Source organism: Xenopus laevis, chromosome 6S (assembly GCF_017654675.1).
Source record: "Xenopus laevis strain J_2021 chromosome 6S, Xenopus_laevis_v10.1, whole genome shotgun sequence".
In the NCBI taxonomy this organism is placed as follows: domain Eukaryota; kingdom Metazoa; phylum Chordata; class Amphibia; order Anura; family Pipidae; genus Xenopus; species Xenopus laevis.
The window spans coordinates 92,010,263-92,027,683 of NC_054382.1; the positions used below are offsets into that span (position 1 = coordinate 92,010,263).

General features: G+C 37.5%; 1 protein-coding gene across 2 annotated transcripts in view; it reads right to left on the reverse strand.

Moving 5' to 3' along the window:
* Positions 1-17,421, reverse strand: part of arhgap28.S (Rho GTPase activating protein 28 S homeolog) — an 83,518-nt gene that overhangs the window by 12,385 nt on the left and 53,712 nt on the right. For both annotated transcript variants that reach the window (XM_018242253.2, XM_041567813.1), the window contains exons 4-9: positions 16,209-16,296; positions 14,844-14,992; positions 13,406-13,571; positions 13,220-13,311; positions 12,007-12,084; positions 4,725-4,887 (exon numbers count right to left, since the gene is read on the reverse strand). In XM_018242253.2, the coding sequence (XP_018097742.1) occupies positions 4,725-4,887; positions 12,007-12,084; positions 13,220-13,311; positions 13,406-13,571; positions 14,844-14,992; positions 16,209-16,296 (736 nt within the window). The remainder of the gene's footprint in view (positions 1-4,724; positions 4,888-12,006; positions 12,085-13,219; positions 13,312-13,405; positions 13,572-14,843; positions 14,993-16,208; positions 16,297-17,421) is intronic.

Genomic DNA, 17,421 nt, shown 5'->3' on the forward strand with positions numbered 1-17,421 from the left:
GGCCAGTGCCTCTCCAGCTCAGAATTATAATATGCAGTCTGGCTGAAGATCATGGAAGCATTTAATCACAATAGCTGGAGGGCAAGGATATGACAATGCCACAATGAGCTCTGTGTAAGGAGGTAGAATCCTTATATGTCAACATCCTCAGTGCATCATATGAATAGAAAGAATTGTCATTTTGGCCATTATTATGCTAAAAACTTTATCCATAGTGCACAATGTATTTTATAGGTAATGCATAAAACCTTTACTTTTCTTATTTTGCAAAAAAAGAGAAAAATCTCTAGGTTTTGATCTTCTTGTAATAAAATAAGTGGCACCAGCTGATGGCAGAAAAACCTTGAACACTTTGGCAATACACTGACAACAAAGGATTTGCAAGCCTGGTGATTCAATTTGAAGGACAATTAGCAGCTAAGTGCGTTTAAAATCGTATTGATGAACATGTTATAATTACTGCAGCATTTGAGTTTAGACGTTGAGTCAGCTGAATGATGAGCAGGTTAAGCACATGTTAAACGAGAGAATGGTTTGGCCCCTAGCTGTATTTGATTTGAAAACTAAATTAGAATCTAGTTTAAAGGAGAACTATCTCAAAATGAAAATTTACCATACTCTTCATCATACTGAGGTAATAAACTTACTAAATACAATCAATTAAATATTCTGCATTGTTGAAATAATCAAGTTTATCTTCATTGGAAATTCCATTCTCAGCATCTGTTTCTCTTCATTCTCTCTTCATACAACAGTTGGGTGTCAGACATTCACTGACAATTAGATCCAATATATTTTACAGGGGGACTTCCTTTCCTAGCAGATAAATTAAAGCTCATTCAAATAACTGATTCCGGTACAAACAAAATCTAAAATTAATCTTTTGTACAAATCCTGCATTTAGAGAGACATGATGTCTGGTGATTTTTTTAATAGAGTGAATACTAGTACATCTTCCAGGCAAAAGGAGAACCGCTATACAATATATAAGATCAGGCCCTCAGTAACTACTGTCTGGCAGGAGGTGGGTGGACCTAGTGGTTGGCTGCTACAGCTCCTCTCTCTGACCTCCTTCATCCTTCCTGCGTGTCCCACCAATGTAATCAGAGGGCATAGAACCCACCAAAGCTGATGTCCCCCGGGTATTTACCCTTCAGCCTGGCTGGTAATCCCGAACCTGTTACTAGTCATATTCCAGTCTCTTATTCAAACCATTGCATGGTTGTTAGAGTAGTTTGGACCCTAGCAATCAGGAGTAGGTTGTTAGAGTAGTTTTGACACTAGCAATCAATACTGAAATTGCAAACTGCAGAGCTGCTGAATAAAAAGCTCAATAACTCAAAAACCCAAATGATAAAAAAGGAACACCAATTGCAAATTGTCTCAGAATATCTCTAGATCGTACTTAAAGTTAATTAAAAGTTGAGCAACCCCTTTATGCACATGCTCTAGCTATGAGAGAAAGAAATGCAAGAAATATTTTTGGAAGCTACTGCCTTCCTAACAATGAAACAATGCAAATCTGGGACAGTAACACATTTCTGCACTGACATAATGCTAAAAGAGGCATACCATTCTTATGCTTGTGCAAATATTTTGCAATTGTAGTCAGGTACATTTAACATCAAAAGGACCCTTTTCAGCTATACATAATGTAAACGTAAGGGCCTATTTACTGTTGTGTGGACCCAAGTGCTGGTATGCTAAGTGGCATTTAAGTTGATGCATACATCCCACCAAGATGCATCCCCTTATATGGTGAGTTCAAGTGCAAAACATATTAAAGGCTTTTACGAGTGGGGGCAAAGTCCACTGGATTTGCACCATTTCCCCCCATCTATACATCAACCCTTTAACCCCCCTAAACTTTTAATAAGGCATCTCCCAGCATCAGCTGCAGTCAGTGGGGGTTGGGTGGGGTCCTTCTGCATATCAGGAAAAGATTAAGGATTAAATCAATATGTTCCATGTGCGCACAGACTAAAATGCATACAGCACATGGACATAAATAACTAACTAGATTTGTCAATTCTTTTTATGGAGCCCATAATGAGTGTTCTATCCACTCAGACTAACTCTAATGGAATTAGCCAGTATTGACAGAATGGGAGTGCCTCACGAGAGACAAATGATTGGAATGAGGCACTTATAATAGAGCTATTTGTCATTACATTATAAAATGTAAACATGCATGCCTAACCAGTATAAATCCCAAATATATGGATTCAGCAAGAAACAAACATGTATTTTACTGTACTAATATTCACATTCATGCTAGAAGTAATCTTGAGAAATCTTGCAAGCTGTGCACCTGGCTTCTCTGTTTTACGCTATGAACATAAAGGTCTCCATTAGCAGTGGTAAAAAATAACAGTAGACTCTACTAAAATAAATAAAATTTATGTTTGTATACTCTCCAAACTGAAACCAAAAAAATGTCTCTGTCCCCTGGGAGGGAACAGTGGCAGGGGGCTAAGCCTGATGGCCAGTGATGATAAGCATTGAGGAGAAAGGCCGTTTGCTCCCATAGACACCTGAAAGTCCAGCTTGGAGGTCAGTGAGGGTAAGAAAGTGGAGGGAATGGTAATTGCCTCTCCTAGATACACCTGATATGGGGGTTAGTTGGGGTGTGATTTGGGGTGAATTTGCTGTCCTGGATATACACTAATTTTACTATTTATGTACCCAATTCATGATCTAAGGTGGGACCTGATAAAATGTTCCTTGGCAGTGTTTGACTTGGTGCATATGTATAAGGGTTCTGGGGCCCACCAGGGCTACAACTTCAGGGGCCCCTCACTCAGGGGCTGATGTCACAACCCACCTCATCCCCTCTCACATACCTTATACTTATCCACTGACATTAGTATAATTCCCAAAATTTGGAAAATGTAAAGAGGGACAAAAAGATCCTTTGTGCCTAGCGTGGTGAAAAAAATCGAACCCATGCCCATTTAGTGGTCACACCCCATAAATACCATGCCTAAATACCATAAATACCATTTTACTAAATTTGGAAAGTTTGAACAAATTTCTGGGGGTTTTAAGGTCATGTTTTATGAGTTATTACTGTTCTGTTAATGCAACTTTTCATCTTTTTCTGGCATCAGTGCAGAAGATCAAAGAAAAATGCAGGACATTTCAGCTGTCAAAATTGTGAAAATGTGGACAGTTGGAAAGTATGCATTTGTTTTCAGTGGGGAGCAGGTCTGGGTTGGCCTGGGCTCACTGGGCTTTGTCTCAGTGTCCCACCCGCCGAGTGTAACACTGAACCTTGGTCAAAGGTTGGATCTTCAAGCAGGGCTTGAATTGAAAAACTCTGTCAACGTTTAATGGGAATAAATATGAATTAATATTCAGATCAACCTAGGCTTACCTATCTCTTCCAATGACTAAGCAAATGTAAGACAATGCATCCCAGCACTGCCCCAACATATCTTGCTCTTCCAAGCTCATGACGTACATGTAATTCTGAAAACTATTACATTATGTCTAAACATTAAATAAATATACAGTATATATATATGTGTGTATGTGTCCTTACAAGGCCTGACAAAAGACAGCCTTCTCAAAACTTGGAGATGCATCATTATACTCTTTAAGGGGACCGAATAATTTTTACATTGTTAAAATCCAATAATACCCTGGTCAATTTTTCAAGGTTACTTTGAAGAGAAGGAGTGCACAATTACTCAAGCCCTTCAAAAACAAATTCTTTAAAGTAGACAGATCTTGAACATGTGCACAGACTCTAAAATGTAGGTGAGGCAACATTCTGTGCTATTTCTATACAGAGTATATTTTCAAGATACCGTATATACTCGCGTATAAGCCGAGTTTTTCAGCACCCAAAATGTGCTGAAAAACTCAACCTCGGCTTATACGCGGGTCATACGTAGATACGCTCCTTCCGCGGCCCCAGCAGGACTGTCTGTGACTGACTGTCACGATCGCCGCCCGGAGCAGGTCCAGGAGCTCCGGGCGGCGCGTCGTTCCCTGCCGGCGTTCGCTCCCAAAATGGCGGCGCACATGGCCGCCATTTTGGCTGGGGCCGGGTCACAGGGGGTCGCACTGCTGGGCTGGAAGTCAAAGCTCTGCGGGACAAGACAGAGCTCCCACTGTCTCTGCAGGGCTCGCAGGGTGCTGGGTGTAAAGGGGAACATTTCTCCAGCCATTTTATGAGGGATTTTGATGTTTTCACCCCGTCGGATCAGCAGTGGCATCACTATGCGTCTGTGCTAGAGAACTGTGTCCTATTTATAACCTGGCCCACACTGATCCTTCTCAGGGTAAGCATATTTTTGCAGTGTCATGTTCCTGCTGATGGAATTATGGGGAGGCTCTTTTAAATAGTTTTAGATAGATTTCTATGCCATAAAACATGATTACACATTTACACATTCACATTTTGAAATCTGACATGGGGCCCCTAGGCTTATACACGAGTCAATACATTTTTCCAGTTTTCTTAGGTAAATTAGGTACCTCGGCTTATACACGGGTCGGCTTATACACGAGTATATACGGTATGACTTTAGCCCTAATTTTATATCACAGATACAGCCATTTAATTTCTTATATGACAACTGCCAAACAAATTTTATGTAGACTGATGTAAAGCCCAATGTATGTGAAAGGATAAACCGTGCAGTTTTCAGCATTTTCTGTATAAGCTACACATGCATTTGACTTGTATTTATAATAGATTTCATATACTGACTTACTTTCCACCAATGTAATGAAGGCAGCAAGGTACTCCATAGTAAAGAGAGACAATGGCAACTCCCGTATGAACATTTTTAACAGGCCTGCAGCATCATTATTGCGGACTTTATTCCACTCAAAAGAGTTGTCGTGAAATTTCGCTTCTAGCTCTTCACGCAGATTCTACAATAAACAAATATTAATGACATATATATATACTGAGTGTGAGTTATAGTGCGGTGTGCTAGACTCAATGATTCCCACATTAGTAACATAAGTAACTAAAATTTTTGTTCCTTTATTGCAACACAATAACGATATGATATATGGGTGTTACACAAAGCAATAGTAATTTTGACAGATAATGATACATTATTGTTACAATGTTGTTTGTTTTTAACTGTTTTTTATTATGAATGATGTCTAAGAACCGTGTATTTTACACATATGGAATGCATGTATATTCAGTATAATATTTCATTGGTTTGTTAATGACGTTGATCCTGTGATAGTGCTGTATATTGTATTTATACTAATATTCATAACTACATTTGATCATATAGGATTCTTTGAGGTCTGGCATATTTCCAGAGAGATTGGCGTATTGCTAATGTGGTGCCGCTATTCAAAAAGGGATCCCGTTCTCAGCCTCAAAACTATAGGCCAGTTAGTCTGACGTCAGTGGTAGGAAAGCTTTTCGAAGGGTTAATAAAGGATAAAGGATATTTTCAGTTTTTACACTGCTTATGAAAAAAATCTGAAACAACAGCACCACCCACTGGGAAAGAATGACATCTGGTAAAAGAAACATATTGTGATGTTGCTCTGCTTAAAAAAAAGAGTCATCTGATGTTTCTCACATCAGTTCTAAGCTGAGAAACATCACAACATGTTTCTTTTGTCTCTCAATTGTACAACATTTTTTGTATTGAGTCATTTTCTTCCATATGTTAGCCTGCAAAAACTTGAATTGAAAGCTGCTGTACAGTCGATGGGGACACAAGGGGTAATTTACAATGCAAAAAGGGGAAACAAAATGCTTGATTGCTGCTTTTTTCACACTTTGCACACTGCATTGGGCATTGTAAATCCCCCCTAAAGTGTCTTTTTAGCAGTTCTGACAAAAAATAGATACAAACTTTGCAAAATCACACACACACACACCAGCAACTGCTATGTTACTTAGGTTACCACTAGGACAAGCTGAATGTTACTTTAAAGGTGAACTTTCCCTTTAAAAACAACGATTTATTACTTAAGGGAAAAAGTAATTTAAAGAATTGAATTTATTAAGATGGTTTAGATATAGAAGTATTTTATAGACAGACACACAGAACTACATTAAAACATATGAAATTATGATTAGTCCAAGGAATCTGTAATGTCTGATTTTGCAGATTTGGTAACTGGATACACAGTATATTGAAATATTTCCAGGAGAGTCTTGCATATAATACTTACAAAATGGTCTATTTAATCAAGAACACATGCTCCAAACATTATCCAATTGTTCTGGAATGTGTGCAAAACTCACATAACCCAACGCTTTCTTTTTTAAATCTGGATTTGTTTAAAAACCCATGTAATTTAGTATTTAAAGTACAGCCAACCCATTTTCCTATCACTACAGCAAGAAAGCAAGGGTGGTAGTATTTTCAGGTACAGCACAGTACTGACCATTTCCTGCAGGACTTCATCTATTCAAATATACACAATTCAAAATTATATATTTAATACATATAAATTATCCACCTCCCTCCCTTTTTTTTTTTTAAAAAGAAATATCCGTGGGTAGCAATTAAGACTACACTGAACGGATAATTTAATGAAACGTAAGCAGCAAGAGTAATTATTTCTCTCAGAAATGGAATGTTAGGAAGCCCCAGTGCCTTCAGACTTAATAAATCATGTTTGCAGGGTGACCTATCAGTTGGTTTTCGAATAATGGAAAGAAAAAAAGGAAAGCCAAACACTTCCTGCACATTTCATTAGAACTGAGACAGAGATGCCACAAGGTGAGGTCACTACATTCAGCCTAAAGGCAAATATTGATCTTTCTTCTACTGCTGCTGCAAAAAAAAAGTTAGAAAAACTCAACATGATTTGGATCTTTATCACTATCCTTGTCCTGACCATTTTTCACATTTTCACCTACTGGGGAGACTGGTGACAATGATCACTAGTTTATGTGTCTCTTCAGTCGTTGTGGGATTTGTACTCTCCCTGCTATTTATTATTATAAATTATTAAATAATTAAATGATTATATATTATTAAATATTTATTATTAAGGTCAGTCATTCACCTAAAAAATCAAAGTCCCAGTCATTCAGGTGGGAAAAGAGCACGTGGAAGGCTTTTTTAAAAATCTAACTGGATCTCTTATTAAGGTTCAGATAGCTGGTAGAGGGATTTAGAAGACTACACAAGCGAGATCAACCAAAATAATAACATTAACCCCGTTTTTTTTTTTTTTTACAGATTTTTACAAATAGTAAAACCCCTGTCGAAGGCCCTGCATTTCTGTTCTGACCCCTCACTCCAGAAAGTAAGACATGTGGCGTCAGGGCCGGCCTTAGGCCTATTGGACCAATTGGGCCCAATTGGGCCCCGCGCCTCTGGGGGCCCCGCACCAGAGGGCAGCACAGGTAATATTTCCCCCAGCACATGATGCTGCCTGGCCTGCCCCCAACTCCTCTCACTCTCTTACCTTGTCTGCCCCTTTCCTTTCTATTTTGTGCCTGTATGCCCTTATTTTCCTAAATACTTGGTGTGTCGGGAGCCAGCAAAACTTTGTCTAGGGGCCCCGCCAACATGGTCCCAATTGGGCCCCACATTTGATAGGACCAGCCCTGTGTGGCGTCACAAGTTGGAGAGGAACCTGAGAACCAACAAGAAAAGTATGGAAGTGGAGGGGTAAAATTTATTTTCATTATTATTCATCTATCTAGGATGGGGGCACAATGTTAACTTCAGAGTAACCCCCATAAAAAATGGCTCTGGACCCACTGGCTATGGGGTAGAAGTAAGACAGGGCAAATAGGGAGTTCCAAGACCCTCCTCTTATTTTAAGTCTAATCCAATTGTGCAGATATAGCAGTGGCTCTCCAACTGGGGGGCTTGGAGCAGTATTAAGGGATCTTCGACTAAAGGCCAGTTATGCTGATAACAAGGGACATGCCATTTGCTCTACGAGAGACATCATAAAGGCCAGCTTGAAGATCAGTTAAAATGAGATTTGGAGGTAAATATGCTGTGCTAGATATTCCAGACACTATGACGGGAACACTGATCACCAATATCTTCCTATATCATCACTAAATTAATGAGCTAAGGGGGGACTAATTAAGGTTGCCCTGGATCTTAAAGTGGGGCATGAATTCAAAAAGTTTGGCAATCGCTGAGGCATAAAATAACCCTGCAATAGCAGCAAAGAGTAGGAAACTGACACAGAGGGAAAGTAAAGTGTAATGGCATGACCCACTAACCTAGTAAAAGGGTACCACTGTTGTTTTTCATCTCCCCATATTTCCCCCTGATACAGGGTGGATAACACCATGTTTACTTGCATTGTTAGAGAGCTGTCAGGTGGCATTTCTCTGTGCTTCAAACATTTTTCTTTCCACATTTAACTTTAAAAAAAGTTCCACTCTAGAAGCTGATACTTTTCTTTTAAAAATGCTATAGCTTGCAGCTCTACCAGTGAAAATAAGTTGCAGCTGAGGGCATGGTTTTTGGTTTATTTTGTAATGTTTACCCATGCTGAGCTTTACATCGGATTTCCTCTTCCTATGTACTGTAAGCATGGCCAGAATGTAGAATTACAGATCTCTAGTCGTTTGGTCTGCCAGAGATATATTTTTTTAACTATTATCTTCCTTGTAAAATAAATTAGGGAAAACAGGTCTGTTCTTGGAAATGTTCAGATTCATGACATCCTCCAGTTAATTTACCTCTGCTCCATATGTTCATATGTTCACAGTAAGGGTTGAGAAATATGTTACTAACGCTAAATAAATATTTGTGTATGAGTGCCAGATGACTTGCACTAAATCATTCTTACATTTCGCTTTACCTCATTAAGCCCTGTATGTATTTTATCTCCCACAAATTGTGGATCAATGCTCACCATAAATGATCTCCAAATTACTACTTTCCTTCAACAAGGATGTGTGTTTACTCTCTCTAATAATGCTTTCATTCCACCAATTCAACAGTGTTACACTGTTAACTGTTTAATGTGTAATAAAGACAAATTTGTTAAAAAAATAAATACAGAGCAATAACTTGTCTTCTAGCAGTCAATCTTGTGAGCCTGTTGTGATATCACTTTTGCCTTAATTGCTCTTGATGCATTCAATGTACCAACAATGGCTACAAAAGGAGGGAGTGCCAATGCAAAATCACATTTGGACATACAGTGTATTCTGTAGGTCTATGTATTTGTCAGTCAGTACAAGAACTCACAATGAACATAACCAGGTCATTAGAAATAAAACAATGTAGTCTTTTCAAGATGTTATGTTCCTGCTTAGGCATAATTCTGTACAGCGAGTCTTATGTTAGTATTAGTACTATTTAAGATCTAAACAAGTTTAAGTATGGTGCAATAAACAGATTTTCACTAGAACAGGATCTTCATAACAATAAAAATGGAAATTATACTTGGCAATGTATCTGCAGACTTATGTCCAATATCTTGTTTATGACCAAACGCTTTACATTTTGCCACCATACTTCTAATTCGCCTGGTACAGCATCATCATTATTGGCAAGCTTTTATAGAGGTCAATACAGACAAGTGGTAATGATGTCCCTGCTCATTAGAACTTTTAAAAGAAGAATAAGACACAAGGTTTTGGCTGGACACCATGAAACGACAGGAAAAGTGAGAAATGTGCCATGAAGGATGATTATGAAGATCATGAATAAGTGGAAAGAGAGTTAAGATAAATGAGGGACTAATATCTGTTAAGAGCATGTTTAAAGGTTGAGAATTTGTAGAGAATATGCTGGAACCTGGAAGGGCATTCCAGAGAAGGGGCACAGCTCTAACTAAATCTTGAACATGTACGTGTCATAAGATGATATGCAGTTTGTTAACTTGGACATAGGTTGGACAGAGTTGGAAACCACTTTGAAAGTCATTGCTATAATAATGTGGCAGATAAGGAGTGATTCATGAGGTATACAAGCCTGGCAATGGCATTCATTATGAAGTGGGGTAGTGACAGCCGTAGTTGTTGTATTCCTATAAATAAAGAGCAACAGTAGTCAAAATGCTACATGATGTGAATGTTTAAAAAGGTGTAAAGGAAGCAGAAGAAGTCAGTAGGTTGTTAACAGAGAAGTGAAATTGGAAAATCTAGCAAATATATTAATAGAATTACATGGGGAATCAGAGCACAGAGTTAAACCAAAACGAGTATGTTTTCTTAGATTCAGTTTCAAATGGGAATATCAGAGTTACCAAGAATGATTGAATGGGAATCAGAGGAAATGAAAGCCAAGCAGCAAAGTTGTCTAGAAAATATGAGGCTGGTCTAGAAGGTTGAAATATGACGTTGAAGGCAAGAGCACACCAGTGTTTTCTCTGGTACTCTCAACCTGTGTTTTTTCTGAATGCTAAAAGAAGTAGATCTGCTCCCTCTCTGACTCTGAATAGCTGAATTGACAATCATAGATTCTGCCTTTATGTAGCTACACAAAGTGCCTGTTTTCGTGTTTTCGGGCCCATCTGCATAGCTACATGAAGGCAATAACTGTGTCAATACAGCTATACCGAGTGGCAGAAGGAAGAAGATCTGCTTCTCTCCACCTGCAGAAAAATACGCAGGCTGAAAGCAGTGGAGCCAACGCTCCGACTGCTCTTGCCATGATACGCAAAAATTAGTTGAATAGAGAAAATTCAAAAGAAAGAAATAACAGGGAACAGATGGTGCTAAACGACGGTTCTAAATTCAGAATTGTTGACATAACAGAAGCATTATTAGCAGGATTCAGGACTATAGATTATTATATTAAAGACTTTGGGATCTACTCTACTAGTTCACAAATACAGTCCAGATTATAATCTAGATTTCGCAAGTATTTAAAGAAATCTTTTGCAAGACATACTTTCTTCCACTATAAATCATTTCAAGATGTCTTGCAGTTATACAACTGTCATGAAATTGCTTGTATAACTGTAAATCTTTGATGTTCATCAATCACAACTGCTTCTCAGAAGGAAACCTCAGTAGAATGTTCCTCAGCCCCTTACTATGTTTCGTGCAATGGAGCAATACAGCTTTATTATTCTTGAAACAATATTACAAGTGTATATGAATGCAGTAGTATGTTAAATTAATGGTGCAGAACATTCTTTGAATGCTTATTTATGATGTTGCATAATTCTGAGGGAGCAAACTTGATTTCAAACATAGGGGAAATCAAGAAAGTTCACCTCACTTTGCCAGGTGTATCTTCACAACACATCTCCATATTTACAAAAAATCATAAGTTCACTTTTTAAAGAGAAATGTGGTGAATTTTCTCTTCTCTGTGAAAATTTGCCAGTATATCTTCTCAAAAGAATTTTCGCCATAGAGAAAAGTAGCACGGAAAGGGCGATGCTGATTGTGATTTAAAAGTGGCTGCTCTATCTTTATAATGGAAGTTTGCCAGCCTGAACCTGGCAAGGTACAATTTGGCGAAAAGGATAATGTTCGCATTTTTATAAATTACCGTATTATTGGCAGGTAAAAATTCACCTGGGTGAAAATACACCTGACGAAAAGTTCTTTAGCGCTGAGGTTTTTTGCAAGCGAATTGTCTTACTCGTCTTTTTGTAAATTGGCGAATTCTCTGTGGATTGTAATTTTGGCGAATTGTTGTCAAAAAAACACAATTCACTCTTTAGCAAATATGCCCCATAGACAGAAAAGCAGAGAAATGTATCAACAGGCTAATTCTGTCCTAGCCCAACAGGAAAATAAACCAACCAACTGATTTAGTATCTGTGCTTACAGCCTATCTGATAAATATCTGTCCAATATGAAAAAATGCCATGGAAACCCTATGGCACAGCATCCCGTAGCATACATTGATACCAAATATAATCAAAATCACTCACCCAGAGAAACTAAGCACACTTATCAGAACAGAACACAGACCAGCATACTTTTCAGCAGAGCAAGCTCATCTCAACACTACAGAATAACCAAATAAACAAAATATATAGTGGTGCATGTTGTGTTGCACTGGAGCTGGAGCTGGAGGCCCCGTCTTAAGACTAGTAAGTAGCAAAGGAAAACATACCTACCTTAACCCGAGCAGCAGATCCAGGTACCCTCAGTATACCTTCTGTTTCTAAGCCAGTCTCTTCAAGCCTCTGAAGTAACTAAACAAGAAAATATTAATATTGGTATGCTAATAATTATATGTTTGTCTAACCACACAATAAGGGGAAGATTCTCAGATTTATATGAACAATGTAAGTGTGTGACACCAAACATTTCATATATATGTGTTTGTTCAAACATTGCAACAATAGTCTTGGTGGCATCAACTGATAGGTTTACCTTAGAGGCCCTGACTTTTCCAGCACATTCTATTAAATGTATATAGGGAAAACTGGGCAGTGAATGTTTCTGCTTTATTCTCATTAGCAAACACAGGCAGATTTGCTATAACTTTCAGGACTGACCTCCCTCCCTGACCTCCCTCCCATCAATCCAGTTCATGGCGGGATTCTAATGGAAACTATAGTTAGTTCTATGTGAACATATTTTCACATAGCACTAGGATAAACCAAAAAAAAGGTGAAAGAAGCAAGGGATTATGTTTTAGTGATGAATAGACTGGGAATTCTTCAACCTACATCCAGCTATAACCTGCTGCTTCCAAGATTGCACTCAATCCAATCTGAAGTCCACTATAATTTTATGATCCACTCATAATCCATTATAGAAGGGTGACATCAGCCACCACGAAGTGGGAGGGTTCATTGAGGGGACTGCTTGAAGTCTGACCTGGCACCAAACTTACTGTGAATCACTTTCTTAGGCTTAAGAACACAACTGATTGTAGTCAATGAACAGCTGATTGAAGAATAAAAGCCTTTATTGTAACCTCATGACTTTTACCTATAACAAGCTAAAAAAATGCAAATGATAGCCTGACATTTCTATAGCCTTTGAGGGATGTGTACTTACTTACTACTCCTTTAATAACAGTGCTGATTTGAAATTCCTCTGATGCACCCAATATGCAGGCTATTAGGCTGCTAAGGACCTAGAGCTTGCTATCTCTATAACAGGTGCAATTTCAATAAGCTAAGATATTTTAATGAGTAATGTAAATTTCTACAACAAATTGGTAAGTTTTATAAAAAGAAGTATACATCAATGTGCATAATGTATCTTCAGTACGTCTTTAAATAAGTATAAATGCCTTGTTTTCTCTGCTGGTTGCATGGAGTCAACCCCTGTACAGATTTTGTGTACTCTGAGAGAGAATTATTTCCATCTACTCACTTTTTGGAAAATCAAGGGAACTTTTGTGCCTGGGGATTTTTTTTGATCACTTTCCAGCAGTGTCATCAGGGGAACTCCGAACAGGCCATTTTCTGATAGAAAACAAACAGCAGCAGCATGGAAAGGTTAGAAAGAGATATAAATAGCAAACAATGGGCCATTATTGAAACAAGTTATGTATTATACCTCTTCCTTTGACTCTTACTATTCGGTTTCTCTTTAGTTCAATTCCCAAAGCATCATAGAAAGCCGTTAATTCAATCAGAGAGAGATATCTAATTTTTTTCATGTCTTCAGGGGACAAATCACCAACTTCCGTTAGCCCAAACCTGCTTTTCCAGACAATAAATTTCTGAAAAAAATAAATGGCATCTGATTATTCCTGATTAAGCTAAAGGTCAGCATTCATTAATAATTAATGTGTGCACATCATCATTCTATTAATTGATTGTTACTCTTTACCTGTTCTACATCATTCTGTTTCTTAAAGGGGTGGTTCACCTTCAAACAACTAGCTGTTTTCAGATAGATCACCAGAAATAACGACTTTTTCCAATTACTTTCTATTTTCTATGTGCCCCAAGAGGAAACTTCAGGTGAATACGGAAATTCGGAAATCAAAGCACCGTGAGTGCATTGCCGCATGCAATTTTTCATTTTAGCAGGCGGAAGGCAGTTCAGGAAGATTGTCGGCACGAAGAAGAGGCGATTAGTTGCCAGGCGACTAAATCTCCCTGAATCTGCCCGTGTGCCCCTGCCCTAAAGTAGCTCTGGGAGGGGGGGGGGTCGCCGAAACTGTAAACTGATCTAAATTGATACATTTAGTTGATCCATTTCTTATTTTTGCCCCTGCTGAGCAGAATCTCTGGGTTTCGTTACAGGCAGCTGTTAGAATTGATACAATAGTTGCTAATACTCTAGAGATCCTACTGTAAAATGTATCAAATAAATGTTGCAAAATTGTAGCAGTTCAGAGTCTGCGCCTGAATTACTGAGCTGCCAGACAGAGACAGGACCATTAAACTTTATGCTTAGATTTTGGCAAAACAGTAAAAAATAAATAATGTTAAGTAATTGAAAAAAATCTTTCTTTCTGGGGAACAAAAAAAGTGTTTGGAAGGAGTTATGCATATTTATGTTAATTTTAAGTTATGGAAGTCCCTATTCTTAGCAACTTTTCAACTGGTCTTCATTTAAAAAAAAAAATCTAGTTTATGAATTATTTGTCTTCTCCTTCTGTTTCTTTCCAGTTGTCAGATGGGGGTCACTGACCCAGATAGCCAAAACAACTATTAGTCTATGAAGCTACAATTCCATCGTTACTATTATTTTTTAATACTTAACTTTCCATGTAGGCTCTCCTATTCATATTTCAGTCTCTCATTCAAACCACTATCTGGTTGCTTTGATAAATTGCACCTTAGCAACCAGATAGTTGCTTAAACTGGAGAACTACTAAACAAACTGCTAAGTAATTAAAAAACAACCAAAGTAACCAAGTAATTCAAAAAACATTCTTACAATATGCATGTCTACATCATACTAAAAGTTAATTTAAAGGAAAACAAACCAATTCACCTAGTAATCAAACTCTAACAGTACAGAAACCTCTGCCAATACCTACCGGCAAGGCAGAATCATCCTTTTTAATCCGCTGGTTCTTTTCACAATCTTTGTCTTTACCGTCAACCACAACAGCTTCGGAGAAGGAGACCTCAAAAGAAAGTTCTTCTGCCACTGATGGACTTGGTTTCTCTATACTGCAACTGTTATCTAAAACAGACCATATACATCTTTATTCAAATTATTAGTAAATATATACAACTGCAGAAGCACATAGTGGAGTATATTACTTGAACACTTCTTTTATGATGTTGTTTAATGTTGGTCAAAAGTGTGATTTTTTTGTTAAGTGTTACATAAAGTAAGTTCACATGAGCTATCCACATCCAGTCCAAAAGCTCCTTTTATTTGCATGCCCATATCAGGAAATACTCATGGTGGATTTGATGGGCATGTCTTTATTCAAACTAACTAACTACTATGTAAGAATTAAATCAGTCTATACAGAAGTACATAATAATAATAATACTAATAATAATACTTTATCATCTAGTCAGGGGTGATCCAAGTCCCTCTGCCGCCTGAAGCAGATTGCTGACATTCAACCAATCAGAATACAGGCTGAGCATCATCTGGAGCATCCTTATAACCTGCATCATCTTAAAGGCTTCCCAGGTGATATTTGGCTGAGCCATACAAAACATGTTTCGTTGCCAGGTGACCGCTTATTCTTTGAAATGCCATTCTCCTGTAACCTGCTCCATTTGACTTTAAAAGGGCAGGGACTATCCCAAAACCTTACTTGAGAATGTCCATTTTTTTCACACAAATAGATCAATTTTCTATGGCTTGTACAGTGATCCATGTCTACATTGTTGTTATTATTAAAACATATTTATAAGCACCAACATATTCATATGCAGCACTGGGCAACATGAAATTATTTCAGTAACAAGGGCAAGTCACATGCACAACTGCACTGTTGCAATACAAAAACAATGCATGGCTCTGTTTAAAAGGGCTTTTCCATTCAAAACGTACAAAAGAGACATTTTACAATACACCTTGAACAGCCAAGCTTGGACTAATACATCACTCTACCATGCATCACTACCAAATAAGTATAGTTTTGCATTTATTTTAAACAGACCCTACATGGACAGGAATGCAATGCAGCTTTCTCAGTGCACTTTACAGCATGCTCAACCAAAAGAATTTGATTTGTAATGCCAGAAAAAAAACAACAAAAAGCCCACTAAAAGAAAACATTTTGTCAGACTAAAACATGTTAAATAAAAATTTAGATGTCTTTAAGACACCAAAGAGGAGAAGACATTTAAAGGGGCATGAGATCAATGAATAGGGCTATGGTTTTAGTGATATCTTGAAATAAACAGCAGAACATACTCTGCTGAATTCTACTTACTGATTACTGGTTTCCATATAGGCTTCTTTATTGTATGTTGAACCCCATTTGATGGTATAGGTGACAGTGCTTTAGACTCAAAAGATGGCTGCAAAGAAAAAACATATTATTATTGTTAAAAGTTTTTTTTTTGATATTTTAGATGTAGAATAAAATAATTATTTTATTGATCACCAAGAGGATTTATTTATGTTTGTTGTTGTAGAAATGTATTTCCTTGTAATCAATTCAGTTTCCTTCTTTCTTCCAGAGCAGTTTCCAGACATGTTTAAAAGTGTTATAGAAAGCAAGAAGTGTTAACTACTTCCCCAGATAGTTAAGTATGGAGCAATGAAAAGAGGCTCCTGGGAGCACATTGAGAGTTTTCCAAAATTCCCAAACAAGAACAAAATTCATGCCAATAAATACAAAATAATGTGTGCCGTCAGCAGTACACATACAAATAATATAGCACAGTATGAAGAAAAAATCCTACCCAAGGGAATAGCATAATGTAGGACAATGGTCTCTAGAAACTTACCCTTTCCTCCAAAAAAAAAAAATCACACACCTAATTTAAACTGGTTAATTTTTGTGGTTTCAAAACAATTGATCTTTATCTTCTGCCTTCTTATAGCCTGCAACTATGTTGTTCAGTGACTTTGTAAGTCTGTTAATTCTTAGTTTGTTCTGCAGAAATCCTCTTGTTTTGCTCCCATAACACCTTTGAATATATATTTTTTCAACACATCAAGAGGAAGTTCTTCTCTTTCTTTGGAAATGTTGTATTTGAACAGACAAATGCTTTACTTATTGACAAATGTTACATTTGAAATTTACAGCCTATTGCATAAGAGTTATAATAATAATACAAAATGTTTTTTAATGCAATAAAATTTCCTGTTAGGCGTAAAAATTGATTAGTCATTGTGAATGCGGGAGAGAAGTGCCTCAATAAAGAGATAATTTCTGCTAAATTGATAGTTAGGCATACTCAGTATAAAAGAAGGGAAATGCAACTGTAAAATCAATTATGTTGCATAGAAAGTATAACAGCAGCATTCTGGAGTAATACTGGGATCAACTGTATGCCTCTTTCTATTGTTGTAGAAATAATACTGCTATAGCTGATGAATCAGATGAAATGATTTCTGTGAGTGGGTTGGATGTTTGGGGGGGAACACAAGTTTTTTTCAAATACACATTTCCTCTAAATTGTAAGCACTTCCTGTTT